This window comes from Anas platyrhynchos, chromosome 1 (assembly GCF_047663525.1).
Source record: "Anas platyrhynchos isolate ZD024472 breed Pekin duck chromosome 1, IASCAAS_PekinDuck_T2T, whole genome shotgun sequence".
In the NCBI taxonomy this organism is placed as follows: domain Eukaryota; kingdom Metazoa; phylum Chordata; class Aves; order Anseriformes; family Anatidae; genus Anas; species Anas platyrhynchos.
In genome coordinates, this window is record NC_092587.1 from 28,447,433 (window position 1) to 28,465,194 (window position 17,762).

The 17,762-nt window shown below is 36.5% G+C and overlaps 1 protein-coding gene and 1 long non-coding RNA gene across 4 annotated transcripts in view; one reads left to right on the forward strand and one right to left on the reverse strand.

Annotated features, from left to right (window-relative positions):
* Positions 1–16,714, forward strand: part of SAMTOR (S-adenosylmethionine sensor upstream of mTORC1) — a 35,059-nt gene extending 18,345 nt beyond the window's left edge. The window contains exons 3-5 of the mRNA XM_027457409.3: positions 3,340–3,513; positions 8,386–8,500; positions 13,460–16,714. Of these exons, the coding sequence (XP_027313210.1) occupies positions 3,340–3,513; positions 8,386–8,500; positions 13,460–14,089 (919 nt within the window). The 3' untranslated portion in view covers positions 14,090–16,714. The remainder of the gene's footprint in view (positions 1–3,339; positions 3,514–8,385; positions 8,501–13,459) is intronic.
* LOC140001608 (uncharacterized) overlaps positions 1–17,762 on the reverse strand; it is a 31,930-nt gene that overhangs the window by 13,571 nt on the left and 597 nt on the right. The window contains exons 2-4 of one of the 3 annotated variants that reach the window (XR_011807011.1): positions 17,570–17,625; positions 17,399–17,493; positions 11,839–11,977 (exon numbers count right to left, since the gene is read on the reverse strand). This is a non-coding gene — a long non-coding RNA (uncharacterized lncRNA). Of the gene's footprint in view, positions 1–11,838; positions 11,978–16,382; positions 17,170–17,398; positions 17,494–17,569; positions 17,626–17,762 lie in introns of those variants that run through there. The other 2 variants (XR_011807012.1, XR_011807013.1) reach the window with 2 other exon arrangements.

The following is a 17,762-nucleotide window of genomic DNA, read 5'->3' on the forward strand; positions in this document are numbered from 1 at the left end:
ACGAACTGCACACTTTACCAATATCTGCCAGCAAGCTTAAAACAGTTTAGAACTGAAAAGTTTATTCTGCTGGTTTGTGTAAACTGTAGCAAGTGTTAGTTCAGGTAGCATTTGAATTGCACAATTCTTCAAAAACAAGTGTGTTAATTGTAGAGCTAATATATCATCAAAGAGTGGAAGCCTAAATGTCAGTTAAAATGGAGCTGTGGCAGGTCTCAGAGTTATAAAATAGATTCCTTCATTTTATTTCTCTTTGTAGATAATTAAGGGTTAGTCTATTCATTACTTAAGACAGTTGTTAAATGCAGAGTCTTAAGTAACTGCATAGTCAAAACCACAGTGTGATTGGTGATGGGGTTTTAATAACTGTAAAGTTAAACCTGTGGCTACATCAACAAGTCACCATAAGGGTAACCTGCTGAGTGCCTTACATTTTATTAACTACTGAGAAGCATGTGCCAGTGTGATCAGTGCTACGCCATCATACGTGTGAGGTACAGAGACAGCTCCTGTGAGGCCTTGAGGAGAAAACCCTCAGTGGTTATGAATTGCCATCTTGTTTGTTTTTTTTTTGTGTTTTTTTGTTTGGTTGGTTGTTGTTGGGGGGGTATTTGTTCGGATGGGTGGATTTGGTATCTTGTGCTTCCTTGTGGCACGGCACAAGTATGCAGACAGGGATCTGAACATGAAGAGTTTTACCCACTCTCCAGCTGCCTTTTGACTCTAGCCCCTCTTGTCTAGCAGTGAAAACTCAGGAGTAGACGATGCCTCTCACCATAGTTGATTTTGGTGTTTCATGACATCAGAACTCAGCTGACGTGAGAGAGAGCTTTAAAATAATGGGGAAGAAATACTGAATGACAGCAGTACCAACAACGAGGAAGAAATAGCTTCTTCATAATGACAGGAGAAGTTAGGCTACATTTTGCAAGTAGATTATTCTCCTGCACAACAGCTCACCAGTGTTAACCTGGGCAGCATGACAGCTTGTGGCGATGGAAGAAGTTGATAACATCAATAGTTGAGCAGAAGAAACAATACATTCCTCCCAAGTTTGTGGATTTTTTTTGTTTTGTTCTGATTCACCTGTTGGTGTTGGCAGCTGTATGACAGTATTTGGTCATCTGTTGCTTTTGAACGTTTAAGAAGAGGTAACAAGAAAAAAGACTTTTAGAGTAAAGTTAAGACACTGCAAAATGCTTACGAAGTGGTAAGGTAGCTGTAACAGGGTGAGGAAATGGATTTTCCAGAGTTTTGTGTTTTCTTTTGACTAAATGACACACAGCTAAATAGTTACGAAAGACGTTATCTCTAAATTGATTATATGCTTGCGAACAAATAATTCAATATAGTGTAAAATACAACTTTCATTAGCATAACAGCAATAAATCCAAGTCTTTCTGGGGTTTAATTTTTTTTCCCCTAAGTTCAGATTTCTACTTTAACGTTGTTGATTTTAGAATTGTATATATACAGTCTCTAATGGAGTTGGTGTGATTTCACAGTTTATGTATTTGGGAGTATTGTAGCCTGGACTGCTGGTCTTGCTTCTGTGTGACCTTGCTTAATACTGCCAAGACATGGATCTTATGATTTCTTTAGTGTCTTTTCCACCCAGCTTCTCTTTGGTCTGAAAATAGCTTTGGTTACTGAGGAATTGTAACTATAAACTTGTTGACTATTAATATAATTTTCACTATGTTTGTTTCTCATATAGCTGTTTACTACCGTAAGGTTACTGTCTGCATTTTAAACTTCTCATATTTAGTGCAAGAATGCCTAGGGCCTGCTTAAGCAAGTAAAACTTGCTTGTACTTTGATTTTGTTAGGCACGGGTCAGTTTTGATCTTGAGGCCATTTAAGCGTGTCAGCACAGAGATGTGTACAAGGTAGCTTCGTTCTTTCCTTCACAGCAGCAATTAATAACGTGGACGTAACGTGCTACTGTAATTGTGTGTACAGATTCAGGGTGGTCATTTCCTGACAGTTTGGAGTAAAGTGGCTTCAATCTGTACCTGTTCGATTATATATGTTTCTCTTTATGAAACGGAACAGTAATGACACTTAACTTTTTCCTTCGCGTTGTCTATGGTGGAGAGGCTGGATATATTTGTTACCTGTAATGTCACCATTGCTTAGATAAGGCTTTGTATTCCAAGGCCTTGTCTCTATTTGTGATTTAACCTGCCATATTATACCAACATGTCTTTTCCCTGAATCTGGGACGTGAAATACAAAGCACAATAAAGATAATATAAGGTGTTTTATATAAGGTGATAATATAAAGACAATATAAAGTGTTACTAAATTAAATTTGGATTTGTCTTCTGGAACATTACCTCAAACCTCTGCAGCTTTTTTTAGAGGAAGATCAAATGTGTTTCAAGAAAGTATCGTAAAAATGTGTTGTTATGAACACATAATTTGAACAAGTACTATTTTTGTTAAACTTCTCATGCAAATGCTTGGCTGGTGCATCTAATTAAAAATACTGCTTTGTGCAGGGTGAGTCAGGCTTTTTAATTTCACAGCAACAAATTGTTTCCATTTCTAGTTGTATTTTGTGGACAAAACAATTCGGTTATTCTCTGGAACATACGCTCGTGCCTCTTACAGTAATGCTGACTACTGGCTGAAGTATGCAGGTGCAATTTAACTCTTGATAACATTCATTCCTTTGAACTGGTTAACCTTTCAGTTCATGCGTGACTGAATATTTTGTTCAGTTTCCTAATTAGCAAAATGCTTAAACGGAAAAAAACGAAAGCTAGAATAAGCTTTCTGCAATAATATAGCTACTGCAGATGCTATTTTAAAAAGGAAAAAAAGGGGGGTAGGGGACTCTGAATTAGAAAAAGGTGTAAATAAGGCCATAAGCCTGGGTTATATTCACTTTTTTCCACATTCCCTAAGTGCACTGCAGGACACGGATGTTTCAGAAGTCCCTGCATTTAGGAGGAGCTTAGTTAAACCTGTGCGTGTATGCAAGCGTGCATTGATAGAGAGCTGAGTTCAGGTGATAGTTGAAATTACCCACTGGTGATGTTCTGACAAGGCATCTGTTGTCTTGCATTGAAAGCCTATCCAGATAAAGTTAATTTGAGTCTGTTTACGCAACTGTGACTCACAGCCTGATATTTGGAAATAAAACACCTATCTGTCTTTGGGGGTGTGTCACATCGTTCCTAAAGCTGACTTTCCAAAGTTGCAGTAAAACTGAAATTTGTTCAAAAGATAACAGAATTTGTATCTTTTAAACCTCTGTCTTGCGTTCTGTCTACAGTAATGACCAAAAACACCATTTTATTTTTCTGGTGAAATTTTTTTTTGTCTTTTCAGTGTATGCCGAGAATATTTTCAGAATGGCGGGAAAAGAAAAGCACTTGAGAAAGATGAAAAAAGAGCACTTCTTGCTTCAAAGACCACTCCAGCCTTAAATGTTTCCCAGCCTCCCAAGATTGAAGAACCCTTACCGAGCCTTGGCTTGACAAATCATGAGGCTATACCAGAAGAGTAAGTTTTACTTGTTTTCCAGACTTATTTTCCTCTTTGTGTGATGAGATTTTTTTTTCCCCATAATATATTAGAAAAGTCTGATACATTTGTTTTTCTAAGGGCATTTTCATGTGAATATTTCCATGCTTAAAGAAATAGTTGAGCTGTAGTATAAGTTTTGGTGGATGCAGTAAAGATTGCTTGTGAATGACATCTTAGTCATCGCCATTTAAGTGTTAGAGTAATTTTGCTTTTGTATGTCATTGTTGTGCAGTGCAATTTATATTAAAGCTTGAGGTGAAATAAGGGAGACGTTAATTAAGTTAGAACCTAATGGCTATTCAGTATTGTTGAAAAGTCAATTGCTTATGTAAGTACCGAGTGGCAAATGTAAATATCAGAGTACTTAAAACTTTCTGTTCATAAATAATTGCAGAGAAACTCTTGATTCCAATTACATACTTCAAAAGCAATTTTGAATTACAGCCCTTAATTTTAAATATGCTAGCGTTCTGACGACTGGCTCTGCAGAAGTTGCACTATCCTTGAAGTATTTCCCTAACAACAGTTTTAACTTTTGTTTTTAACCTTCACTCAAGTAAGAGTTTTATTTTTCATATTCATGAGTAGCTTTTCTATTTCACTTACAGTCCATGCTGTTTTTTTCCTAAAAAACAAGGCTCATGTTTGTGACTATTCCTTGTGTGATGTGAATAACTTAAGTTTAAAGGAATAAGAATGCATAAACACATTTCCATTAAATGTTATATTTGACTTGTTTCATACTCTGCGGACAGTTGTAAGAACTGGTCCAGTTTTCTCTGTTCTGTGAGGAGGGTTTCTCATTACTGTAACATGTCTGGAATAAGCAATGTTGCTGGAGTAAGCAACAAATGATGGTAAGATTTTTAGTAGTTGTACATACCTTATAGAAACGGGGAATATCTGTTATAAATCACTGCCCATAAAAGTCAAGTACTAATTTTTGTTTGTAAGGCTGTTGTGGTTTAACCCTGGCAGGCAGCTCAGCCCCACACAGCCACTTGCTTGCTATGGGGGAGAGAAAGGTAAAAGTGTGAGAACTCATGGGTTGACAAAGAGTTTCCTGGGTAAAGCAAAAAAAGGACTAGTAACATGTAGTCCCCAGTACCTATTGCCATCCCAAGAACAGTTCTTTGTGCCTAACATTGCATCTTCACCTGCTGTGAAGCTGGACTTCAAAGTGGTTCAGTCTTGAAATATAAAAGTGGCTGTTACCTGCTGTTTACTAGCTTCTCCCTTTGTTCTGTTTGAGTATTGTCATCTTTTTCTATCAGGTTAAAGTCTTGATTTTTATCCTTAATGGTAAAAATCTTAACCTTGTATAGATTCTTCTCCGGTGTTAGGTTGTACCTTAAGAGACAGTCCAGCCATCATTCCTTCTTTCAGCAAGCTAGTCCTTCCCATGGAGTGCATGTGTGGATGTCACTGAAGAGTTGAGATATGCCAGTGTTGGCACTTGCAACCAGTTGTACAGCTTCATTCTGCTCTTCTGACAACAGCATAGGCCTCTGATTTTTTTTTTATTCCCCTCCCATCCTTGGATAAATAGTAGCCTGATAATTGAAAATTGTAAACTAGAAGGTCAGCATTTGAAGTGATTAATGACGGAAATACAATGACTTTCCTGGTGGTTATATAACTTACCCTAATTTCTAGCTTCCATCTACTTCCAAGAGAAAATGTCACCTACCTGTAAGACACCTACTTAAAAATATGTACATTTTTAAGGGGCTAATAATCAAGAACTGTAGTCCATTTAATAAAGTTCTTGAAATAAACAACAAGAACTGTAGTCCATTTAATAAAGTTCTTGAAATAAACAAGTGTAGGATAAGTTTAAAATGGACTCATTTCCAGGTTACAGACACTTCTTCACCAGTTCCTGATCTTTATTCACGTTTTCTGCCACTATATTAGTGCTTTGGAGAACTGTGAATTCAAGATGTGCTTGGAGATTACCTACAGTGCAAAGCATTTCTCTGACTGTCCATATAGTTGCTTTGAGTGAAAATCATTAGGAAATGGGGTTGAAGGGTGATTATCAGTGAATTCAGCAAGACTACCTTTGTAACACAGTAATTGGCTCACCGGATCAGTGGCTGTCATCTAGTTGACAGTTACGTTTTCACTGAGGAATCTGACTTGAGAGTTGTAGTGGTTTTTGTTTGTTTGTTTGTTTTGTTGTTTTTTAAAAAGGCAGGTCTGCACCAGTGGTCTGAAGACCTCTAAAATTAATTGAAGCACCTAACTAGGATCCTGTTCTTACTGATTGAATAGATGGAATTGGCAGCCAGGAAACTGCTGTTAAGTTACTCATTGCACCTGTGTTCAGAGGGGCAGCACAACCTGACAAGCAGCAGGAAAGTCAAAACACAAGTGAGCAGCTGAATCTCTGCTACTGCTAAGGTTTCAAAGTGTACTCACATTGAATTTGGATTGTGGTAGTCTTACCAGAATGAAAGAGAAACCTGTCATTGAAAGAACACCTATTAAAGTGAAAGAAGAAACTTATCTTTGTCCTGTATCAAATGTCTTGGGATCTGTTGTCCATCAGTGTAGAAGAGATGGCTTCTGCTCAGCTTGGGATACAGAGGTGTAGCTATCCAGAAGCATGCCTTAATGCTTTCAGAAGTAGTCTGAGGGGGTGTAACCTCTTCACTGAGTCAAAAGTAGGTTTTATAAGAGGGAAACAGAATGCATCACAGTGATTTTTTTATTTCACCATACGTGCAGTGGGTTCTCCTGGAAATCAGAGGGTTCTATACTGTGTTACTTAAAATTAAGTCTGTTTAAGTATTTCATCTAATGCTTTAGATGGAAAATGTTGAGAACTCAAGAGGCTGTTGCTCTTCTTTATGGGAAGTTTTCTCCAAGCTGGACTATAGAATCAACTCGCATGGGATCACAGGAAGCAAAATGAATCTTCAGTTATTTTGCTGTTACTGTTAGACTAATGTAGAACACTAGGGTACGTATAGACATGTATTTGAGTGAAAAAGCCATTAGACTTGGCATGAAAAAGACACTGAGCCATTAGTCTGTATTTGCTAGACAAGGAGGAGTGCTGCTCTGAGAAGTGCTGACCTTACATGGAAAAAGACACTGCTTGACTTCAGCCCACGTTTGTGATTTGTTGCCACTAGGCTGAATGGTCCTCCTGTGTAATTCAATCCATTGCACAGATTACGTTGTCATTGGCATCCAAGTTGGGGAAAAATTGTTGCAATCATCTTCATTTTGAAATCCCACTCGGTGTCAGCTGCCTTACAGGGTAGCTTGATAATACATGTGGTTTTAACTGATTGTTAGAGGTAATCGTTGTGCTGTTTGTCTTGGTGGTGCTGGTAGTTGGACAGAAGAATTCCCTGGATATCTGCTATGTAGAAGGAAAATCCATAAGATTGGTAGTGTTACTCAGCTGAAGGCAACAAGGAATCTTCTCTTGCTTCTCTAACATCTTCATGGTAGGTCATTGAAAGTTAAGGAAGAGCTTTGGGAGGAACGTAGAGAACTTTGATGCTGCTTCTTAAAAAACTTCTTCTGCGGTATTGCTCACAGCTTTATTTTTGATGTGAATACAGCCATGGCTTTTTTGGACTCCATTAGCTTGTAGATCTGTTTCTGAAAGTTTTTACAGTTACATTTCTCCAGGGCTGAATCTTTCCCAGAAAGGCAACAAATGCTATTTGGAAGGTGCCAATTTAGAATTGGCTACAGAAACTTGAAGCAAAAAGCAACACTCACTTACTGGAAAGTTATCAGTCTCTTCTCTGTGAAAGCTATGAGTTCACTTCTGTTTGCCTCCCTTAATGGATTTTGGGTGTTCTAGGTTCTTACAAAACATAACGGGAAATTCTTAGCTATAGCCCTGTAAACGGTCCAATAGAAGGAATTCAAACTCTTGAGCACTAGTGGTCCAAGTGGTTACTGCTCCAACTTCACTCGCCAGTTTTTGAGTTTGTGGTTCTGTACGGATTGATCCAACTTTCGTAGCATCCATTGAAAATAAAATTGGAGCGAAGCTCAAGCAGTCGTCCATTTTCAAAAAAAAAAAGCTAATAGAATATTTTAGCTATTCCCTGCAAAATATCTAAAATGTTTTCACATTCAGGGATATTTTTGTTTACTTTGGAATACAAGTGGATGTCCTCTGCTTAAACCGGTTATGACACTTGACTTTGGATGCCCTTTAAAATGGGGCTGATGAGTAGGTAGGTCATGGAGTTCTGTCATTTTCTCTTGTGTACTCCTGAAACTTCAACTCTAACGACTTGTGTCACTTAAACGTCAATAAGTACCACAAAAAGGTAAGTGGGGAAACATAAAGTGGTAGAGAAATCACTGATCAGCATGATGAGCGGGCACACTGGTTGCCATTTTACTTTGTTACTTTAAGTACCCAAGTTATGAGGAAATTCTTCACTCAGAGGCTGGGAAGGCACCAGAACAGGCTGCCCAGAGAAGCTGTGGGTGCCCCATCCCTGGAGGTGTTCAAGGCCAGGCTGGATGGGGCTGTGGGCAACCTGGTCTGGTGGGAGGTGTCCCTGCATATGGCGGGGGGGGTGTGAAACTACATTGTCTTTAAGGTCCCTTCCAACCTGAGCCCTTCTATGAAGTTAAAGTATTACAGGTGCGCTTAAGGTTAATTTTTCATCTTGGGGGATCATCTGCTTTACTGTTCTTTTGGTTCTTTAGACGTCTCAGCAGTTCAATTAAGGCATTCACTTATATTAGTCACTACCATAGTATTCAACAAGAATTTCTTTTGCATTAATTATCTGAAATTGTAATTCAGAATATAGCTTCAAAAATAACACTTCATAAAACTGAATTCTTGCTGCTTCTTAGGTTGCTTCACTCCTTGGGAAAGATCAGATTACTTGACGTTGGTAGCTGCTTTAATCCATTTTTGAAGTTTGAAGAATTTCTGACAGTTGGCATAGATATTGTTCCAGCTGTTGAGGTATGTAACATTTACTATGTTTGATATAAATTTGGCTCACCGATATTTTAGAATACTTCAAAATGGCTGTATTTAATGCTTAATCAGTATGTATCCTAAATGCCTTTGTTTTAAAAGGAACTGTGGTCCTTCTATTACATCCATTCCCATGAACAGTTAGCTATTATTTTGGAGCCTGTAGTTTTGATTTTAAAATACCTTTTTGTTCAAGAGTTGTGCCTTTATAATGCTGTTGTGCATCTTAAAACTGGAAAAACTTTAGCAGCCATCTTTTATTGCAGTCTCAGGTGAGTTCTTGCATCTTAAAAGCCATAAATGAAAATTGAGTAGGCTTGTGCTTAGGCTTGAACCTCTGGTAAGGTGCATTTGCTGACAGAAAGAAATAATCACTGCCTCTACTTGATGTATTTTTTATGGGGAATTTTAGTAACCAGAAGTGCTCTATAAAGGGGATTTTCAGTTTATTGCTACAGATACTAAACCGTAATTCTGAGTACAAGATTACTGTTTAGGGAACTTTGTAAGGTGAGTAATACATTTGGGGTAATGCAAACAATACAATTGTTTCACTTTCCCTATGTAGTAAGATTTCCAACTGCATTAACTTTGCTGTAATCATGTTTCTTCTGTCTTTCACTCTTGATCTGACTTTTTTTTTTGTCAGTCCTAGTAGTATTTATTAACCAGGCACACAGTATTTATTAACCAGGCAAAATGACAAAGTAGAAAAAAGAAAAGAGACATAAAGGAATGAATTTCTGTCAGAAAACGCGAGACCTTTGACCACACATATCTTGCTAACTTCTACAAAGTTGAATTTTTATAATAGCTTAAAATGAAAATCAGCAGCTTAAGGTAACCCTCTTTAGGTGTTGAGAGGTACAAGAACCAGTAATACAGTTAACTTGAAAATAGTGAGTGTTCTGTTGTTTGCTGCAGCATGGTTTACATGCAAAATAATTGGCATTTTGTTGTGGTCACCAGGTTTAGTTCCCTAACACCTAATTTATCTCCAAGCACATATATAAAAATAAATTTTTTAAAAATTATAGTTCTTTAGAAATACTTGAATCATATAAATTGCTTTTTAAAGTAACTCAGTGCTAGTTTCAGCTAAAATGCAAAGCAACTAATAATGGACTTCATCTTGCCTAATTTTAGGAATAGACATCAGTTGCCCAAACACAGTTGCTTGCTGCCACTTGATATGCTGTAGGATATCAGCATAGGGTTGTTTCTTGCTCATGACGTGGGATGTGAAGAAGATAACACGCCATTGTGAAGTGGCAGCCTAAGGCATTTAAAATAACCATACATGGCAAGTAAATTTCAAGCTGAGATGTGTGCAGCCTGGGTGTCTACATCCATGGTTCTGTGTTCAAATTGGTCAGTGCAGGTCTGTTAAAACTAGAATCGGTTAAACTTAAAAATCTCTTTCACGGTGAGGTGAATTGTGTTCTGATCTCATGATCTCTGATCCTTTATTGACTAGCTCTACAGTGACTGTAATAGAAGCCTGGACACCTGAAGTTACATGACACAAGTCTAACCATTAATTTGAGGTTATAAATAAGTAATAGTTTACTATGTATTCAGTCATGCTATTTTCTTTAAAAAAATAAATAAATCTTAAGAAAATAAGTTTAAATTTACAGTGACCAATATCATTATTGAAAAAATTCTAGAAAGGCTACTTCTGTGAATGTAATTGAGGAATACAAGTAATCCAGGCCAGACAACAGAAGAGAGGGGATAGTCAGCATTTGTGTAATCTGTGTACTAACCAGTTCTTCAGGCTCTCTCCCAGTACAGTCAAACGATAAGATAATTGATTTCCTGCATTCCGACATAGCAACATGCCTTGATGACAGGCACTCACTGGAGCACTGCCATACAGATCAGCATGGTTACTGTGAGACCTGCCTCAGGTTCACCAGCTTCTCTTACTGCCATTCTCTTGGTACCTTGGTGTATTCAGGGCACCTTGCATCTTAGCTAGTATTCTTGGAGTAAAAAGGAGCACAACTGGTGCACTCAAATGCTACTGCTGTAGTAAGTTCAGGCCCACCTCCAAACTGGAATTAATAAGCGCTGGTGTGTTTGGGATGACTCCGCTTTGAGCTGCATCAGCAGCGTAACCTGAATTAATTTATCTCTTGGCCAGCAGTTGGCTGCACTGATTGTAAGATTTCAGAATAACAGCCAGAGGGTTCTTGTGGGAGTTGATGTTGCCTTCTGACCTAAAAAATCAATGCAGTAACTTAGTGGTTGAAGTTGAAAATAGAAGAACCTCCTCACTTAGCTGATCTTTTAGGTAAGATACTAAAATGTTTTTTGAAACAAATTGAAACACAGAGGCTTTTTAGGAAGTCAGTTTGTTAAATATTGTTGAATAAATAGTTAAATAATTATGTATTGATAAGAATAGGCTAATCCACTATCTGTATATAAATATTTTAGATATAGAAGTAGCAGTTGAGTAAAATACTTCAGATAATTTGAGGAATTTTGAGGATGTAATTGAAATATTGTCAGAGGAACTAAAATGTTTATTTAATAAGAGAATCATAAAATCATAAACAAAAGAATAAATGTCTTCACAATGTTTAGAATCTATGTTTTTATACAGAAAATGCAACTGTGTGATATGAATGCAAACACATTTCTGTTAAACATTCTGGGTGTGTGCTTTGTGTGGTGGGGGGGCTGCTCAAGGGGAAGAGAGGCTAAGGCAAGCAGAACAGGTTTCTTCTTGAGTGGTGCTTTTGTTGGTCACTCCTTCAAACACTCGGTGGCACAAATATTCCAGAGAATAATTAGCAGCTGTAATTTTCCTACAGGAGTTTATCTTGTTTACTTGTCAGGGGAAGGGAGAACACTGTAATTGAAATGAACGGCAAATCTCAATTTGGTGAAAGTCCCAATACGATTTTATAGTGCTGGGAAACAAGCTGAATATGCAGCAGATGTTGTATTGGAGTAAATACAGCCTGAGACAAAAAAGTCTGCAATGGTACTGAAGTTAAGAAAGACAAAAGACAAGTTGGATTGAGTTCTTAAATGTCAATGTATGCACTAAAATATGAGTTGGCTGTTTCAGTGTCTAGAAAGACTGTAAGATCAGTTCAAGACTTGTCCATCTAGAGTAGCAATCCCCACTTTAGCAGCAGAGCAACTTTTTTGTCATAAAACTGCATTGCAGAGTTCAGATTCCACTTGAAACATATTTTAATCACGAAATTTTCTTCTGCATAACTGTTTTATTAGTATCTTCCTACTGCAGAGAAATGCTTGCAGTGTAAATTTTTTTTCAGTTGTGTATGTGTAGCCTTTAAGTCCTCCTTCCAAGCAAAGTTAGCATGTTGCCCTGGAATATTATATTCCAAAGCACTTTTCTTCTGTAGTTGTTACTATATATCCTGAAGTTACTACTGTTGATTTCCTGTTCTAAATAGTACAAGGAAGCGGAGTATAACCCTGCAAATATGATGATTGTAATTATTTCACGATGATCAAGGAATTTTAATTACAGTCTTTCTTGAATTATTTTTTCATCTGCATCAGAGGCCAAGATTAAAGCTATTGAAAAGTAAATTACAAATTTTTTGAAGATTGATTTACTCTTTCTAGTTTTCTGCATGTTCTCTGGAGAGAATGTGATTTTATATGTACAGAAATGTTATCTTCTACTTGGGAACAATGGCGCATATCAGTTGCTTTATGAATACCTTTTCAATAATGTTGATTTGTTTAATATTGCTTCATAAAATATGTTAGAAATACTTTGGGGAGGGGGATATGAAAATGCAGCAGGTCTACCTCCACCTTTCTGATATGCCCTGGAGAATGTTTTGTCTCAGCTCTAATATTCACATAGCTGTTTAGCAGTCTGTTTTTTTTTTCACTGCATGTTCTGTAAGCATTAATAACAATTTTTGTTTCTATCAAGTTGCAGCCTTGTGTCTCAATAACTTTTCATGAGAGAAGTCAGTACTAGGCTTTGAGTATAAAATGTCAAAACTTAAGCCTAGTGAATAGCCTACTATTTGTATCTTTTGAGTTCTCTGTGATTAAGGGTGTTATGAATTTGTTCTTTTGTATGTTATATCAGGGTGTCACTTTCAATCTTTGACAGCTTGAGCACACAAATGATTAAAAGATGAATTTAAAACTCTTATCTTGCCCAAATGTCTACTGGTAAGCTTTGCATTTGCAGCAAGGTTAAAACTTGTACCTTCATCTCTGTTACAAATTAGTTAGTGTACTGTAACTTTCTGATGTATTTTGCCTTGCCATAGTTTCTTCCCTTTTCTATACCAGTAAAGAACGTCTCTTTTTTTTCCAAGTGACCAAATTATTAAGCCTCTTGAATTCTTTAAAAAGCTGGTGGAAATACTGATGATGTTGAATTTATTTCCTATTTACTTATTTCAGGTTTGTTTGTTTAAAAAATAAAAAGATACAAATTGAAACCCAATATAGTCTAGATTGGAATTTTAAGAATTGCACTGTTTTACTCTATTGCCACACCTTAACATGGAATTTGATTGGCAATGCATGATATGCTATGAAAGCATGGGATTTGGGGGAAACGAGCAACGTACACTCATCTGAATTCTTCTTAAATCAATTGTGAGATAGTTGATTTGATATGTTCTATTAGGGCTTTCTATTTCATTTCTTTGTTTTAAATGAACAGTTCTCAGCTATCAAATCTCCCCTAAATTGCTGCATATCTCAAATCATTCTTGGCAACTGTGAAAGCTAGTAATATGCATTACTTTTAAATTGCTGTTTTAGAGTGCTTGATTTAATAGCAAGAGGGATGTTCAGCAGGCTTGAAATTCTCTCAAGGAATTGAAGAGGATGTTATTGATCATTATCTGGGTGTGAGTTGTATTTGCTCTTTAAACTAACCTTGATGTTTGTTTGTTTTTTCTGTTTTTCTTAATCCACCAGAGCGTATACAAATGTGACTTCTTGAATCTACAAATTCAGCAACCTCTCCAACTGGCACAAGATGCTATAGATGCCTTTCTTAAGCAACTGAAAAATCCTATTGATTCTCTACCTGGAGAACTATTCCATGTTGTCGTTTTCTCACTCCTCCTTTCTTACTTTCCTTCACCGTATCAACGATGGATATGCTGCAAGAAGGCACATGAACTTCTCGTCTTAAATGGCTTATTGCTTGTAATAACTCCTGATTCATCTCACCAGAATCGCCGAGCTATGATGATGAAAAGCTGGAAGATTGCCATAGAGTCCTTGGGTTTTAAACGCTTCAAGTATTCCAAGTTTTCTCACATGCACCTGATGGCTTTTAGGAAAACCTCCCTTCAAACAACAAGTGACTTAGTTAGCAGGAACTATCCGGGAATGTTGTATATCCCGCAGGATTTCAACAGTATAGAGGATGAGGAGTATTCCAACACTTCCTGCTACGTTCGATCAGATACAGAAGATGAACAGCTAGCTTACGGTTTTATGGAGCTACCTGATGCTCCGTATGACTCAGACTCTGGAGAAAGCCAGTCTAGTTCAATTCCTTTTTATGAGCTCGAAGATCCTATATTGCTTCTAAGTTAATGTAGTAGTTGACATGCTAAGTCAAAAACCTCTTGCTTAACTAATTTTGCTATACTAACGTGGGCTCAACACACAACAACGGTTTGCATAAAGAAAATGCAACAGTTTACAGAGTTTGCTATTTTTTTCTACTTTTGAATTTTAAAATCTATTCTTGTATGAAAGTGAAAAAAATACAAGTTTTATGCAAATGACTCTTGTCATAGCATAAATTGCTGTTACTTTCTTTAGAATATGTATCACTAATTTTCTTCCAGAAAGGTACCATTCTTTTCTTTAGTGCTGTGAAGTGTGAATACTATTTAATTTGCTAAATGTTGTTTCAATATTTTAACTCTTAATGTGGTTGAGCATAAGGCACTGGAGTTGGTGGGCTTCTGAGAAGTATACGTAGGAAGAAATAATTTGCACTTTAATTAAATGTGCAGATAGGTTAAGATGCTTGGTTACACATGTCCCTTTTTAATTATGGAACAAAGCTCTCTTTCCAAAATTTCTTTTGCTCTGGTTAAGCCTGGGCTGGAGAAACTATAATGCACATTTAATTTTACTTTAATTGCAGCCCTCTTGAGATAACACCAAAACACTGGAATATATTAATCCATAGTTATACATGTTGTGTAATTTCATTGCATAAAGAGCAGATAGATGTGAGATTGCTGAAGAGGTTATCCCCCAGACACAGAGAAGTATGGTACGTCTAGACAATTGTTTCACTTAAAAGCTGGAATATGTTTTTGCAATTTTCAGTGTACAAGCACTAACATACATCAGTATTTCCCCAATGTGTTCTGTATTTTTTTCAATTTTTTTTTTTGGGGGGAGGGGAGTGGTGGTGGGATTTTTGTCATGTTTTAAAGTAAATTATTTATGTGTTTTAAAACAAACTTTAAGTTGGGTGGTCTACAATTAAGAACAATTGTATGATAACTACAGACTGATTTTGTTTAATAAAAAAGGAACATTTTCACAAGATTTTCAAGGACATGTGTATTTGCACAAAAGACATATTCAGACCACACAAGTGAAGTTAACATACACTATTTTGTTTGCTTATTTGGACCCCAGTCTTCTGTTTTAGTTAAATGAAAACCCCATAGCTGTCTGAAAACTGGTCTGCACTGTAAGAAGGTAAACCAAGTGGTTTATGTTTATGAAGTTTTTTAAATCGTGTAATAAATTTGTGAGTACTTTGCAGGAAAAAAAAATCTGTTCAGCATTTAAAAATAGAGGATTCAGTATTACTTTAGCTTAGATTGCCCTCTATTTAAAAATGACCAGAATTTTCAAATTTGAATGTTAGGCTTTAAAATCTGTAAGTGAGTGCCTATCACAAATGATTGGAACTAGGTGCTACATCATGGATTTAAGACTGACAGCAGCAACATGGTAGAAAATACAGTGTAAAGTTTCATAGTTGGAAACACACCTTACACCATTTCAATCTGCCATGTTGTTTTTATAATACAGATGTTACCAGGCAAACTGAAGTATTAGTGTGGATTTAACAGTAGTTGCTACAAAAATGGAAACTTTCCATTGAAGTTTTGCACTGAAAGTGCCAGTTTGACCTGTCTGTTTTTTCTTGTATACAATTTCCTACAAAGAGTCATACTGTATTGGTCCTGCTTACACTCAAACACGAACTGGACTGCAATGCTTTATTCTTAAACATAAGCTTTCTGTGTCTCTTTTCATAAATTTAAAGTGTACCCAAACATCTGATTCAAAACTGTTATTCAATCTGAATGATATAGTTGTATACAAACCAAACACCTATACAGCTTGTGTTTAGGAAAAAAAAAAAAAGGACAAGTTACTATGGTTGACTTAATTTTTATGGAAAATACCTAATGAAATATACAACAGATTCAAAACCAGCTGTAATTCAGTGTTTGCATCTACTGCTTTACCATTTCACTAAAACATTCATCAGTCAAAACCTCTCTTCTTTCACTGACTCCAGCAATGCTAGTGTTAAACTATTGGTGCTATAAATTCATCTGTTTTTTAGAAATCTAATCTGCACATGCTTTGAAGTCTGCCTAGCATTTTAATTTATATTCCTCTAAAAAAAAAAAAGTTGTGTACCAGCTGACAGAAATGTTGGCATTGGCCAATGTAAATCGGTTTGTGATTCATACAAATGAGCCAAGATTTATCTTTAAAGAGTTTAAAACATAATTATTTAAATTCTAGGCCTTCTTGGCAGCTTGTTGACACCATTGTATTTGTGGTTTAGGGACCTGAGATTTGTAACAGCTTGGTTTTCTTGCTGCTTATTCTAAATACCTGAAGTGTTTTTTTGTTTTGTTTTTGTTTTTTACAAGGGACAGTGAATTGTGGAGAATGAAAGTCAGTTTTGCATAAATACTTACACCTCCCTGAACAATACTAGTGATAGTGGGAGTTGTTGGATATTTCGCTTTGGTGCAAGAGGAATGTTTCTAGGTTATGAAATGTTTGAAAATTTTGACTGGGCAAGAGATGACACAAATCTCTCGTTCTTAAGGTGCTGGAGAAGAAAAAAAAAATGTATTTGCATTTTTGTTGTCTTCATGTCACTACTTTTTGTGAACAAAGCACATTTATTAAAAAAAAAAAAAAAAAGACCTGTTTCTTTGATATGTGGGTGTTCTGTTTTTTTTTTTTTTTCTCTTGCAGTTGGTTTACACTGAAGCCCAATAAAACCAATGCATAGTTCTTATTTTCAAGAAAACACTTGGGTTTGTCTGGGTTTGTTTTATAAACTGGAATCTAGTAAAGAAGTTAAGTTGAAACTCATGTACTAAATTTCTACATCTTAGTTGTGACATGAGCTTTATGGACATCTTTCAGGAGTTCCTCTAGTTGATTTTGTATCATATTTATTTTCTGCCTACTTATAGTGTGACCACTTAGTAATAGAGTTCCTCTTTCCATTATAGAGGTTCTTAATTTCCCCTCTGTCCTTCTGAAATATCTTTGCAGCAGCTGCGGTAAGTTTGCCCTTTGAAGTCATCCCTGTATTCCTCCACATGATGGTTTTGAGTTGTGCAGGTGCTGTGAAAGGATGGCAGTGGGAAAAGCAATCCAAAGAACTGAAAATGCAAGGCTCGTAATCAGGGCAAAATTGTAAGAAAATTAAATTTCAGCAGAACTTAAGTGTGCCCCTAGCACTGTGGAGCTTAGCTGATGTATTCTGGATCCCTTGCTTAACAGTGAAGATTAAAAAGCATCGTTTCACAGAATTTTCCTAACCTTTTCTGCTTCAGGGAGACTTGCTGACTTGCCTTTGGAAGTGATTATTAAAAGTACTTTTAATCATACCTCCATTAATGCACAGTGCATCTTTGATTCCTTGCAAAGTTGGGTTGTTCAGGTTCCTGCTCCTTTATTCTCACTTTAAATTCATTGTTTTATACCTGTGGAACAGCAGGAAGACTTTTAGAAGGGTTGCATTTAGCAAACTTGCATTGAAACTTAGTTGCTTTTTCTTACGTTTCAAATAAAGTGTCATCTAGGAAGCTCAACCAGTAGTTGCTTGAAGTGTATCCCTAAGTTAAAGAAACACAGTGTTAAGTAGGAGTTTTTCATGATGCTATCACAGCATCTGTAGCAGGTGCTTCTAAAGGAAACAGATTAAAATAATAATTTTTAAGAGTATTGGGTAGTTTTATTTAAATTTTGAAGA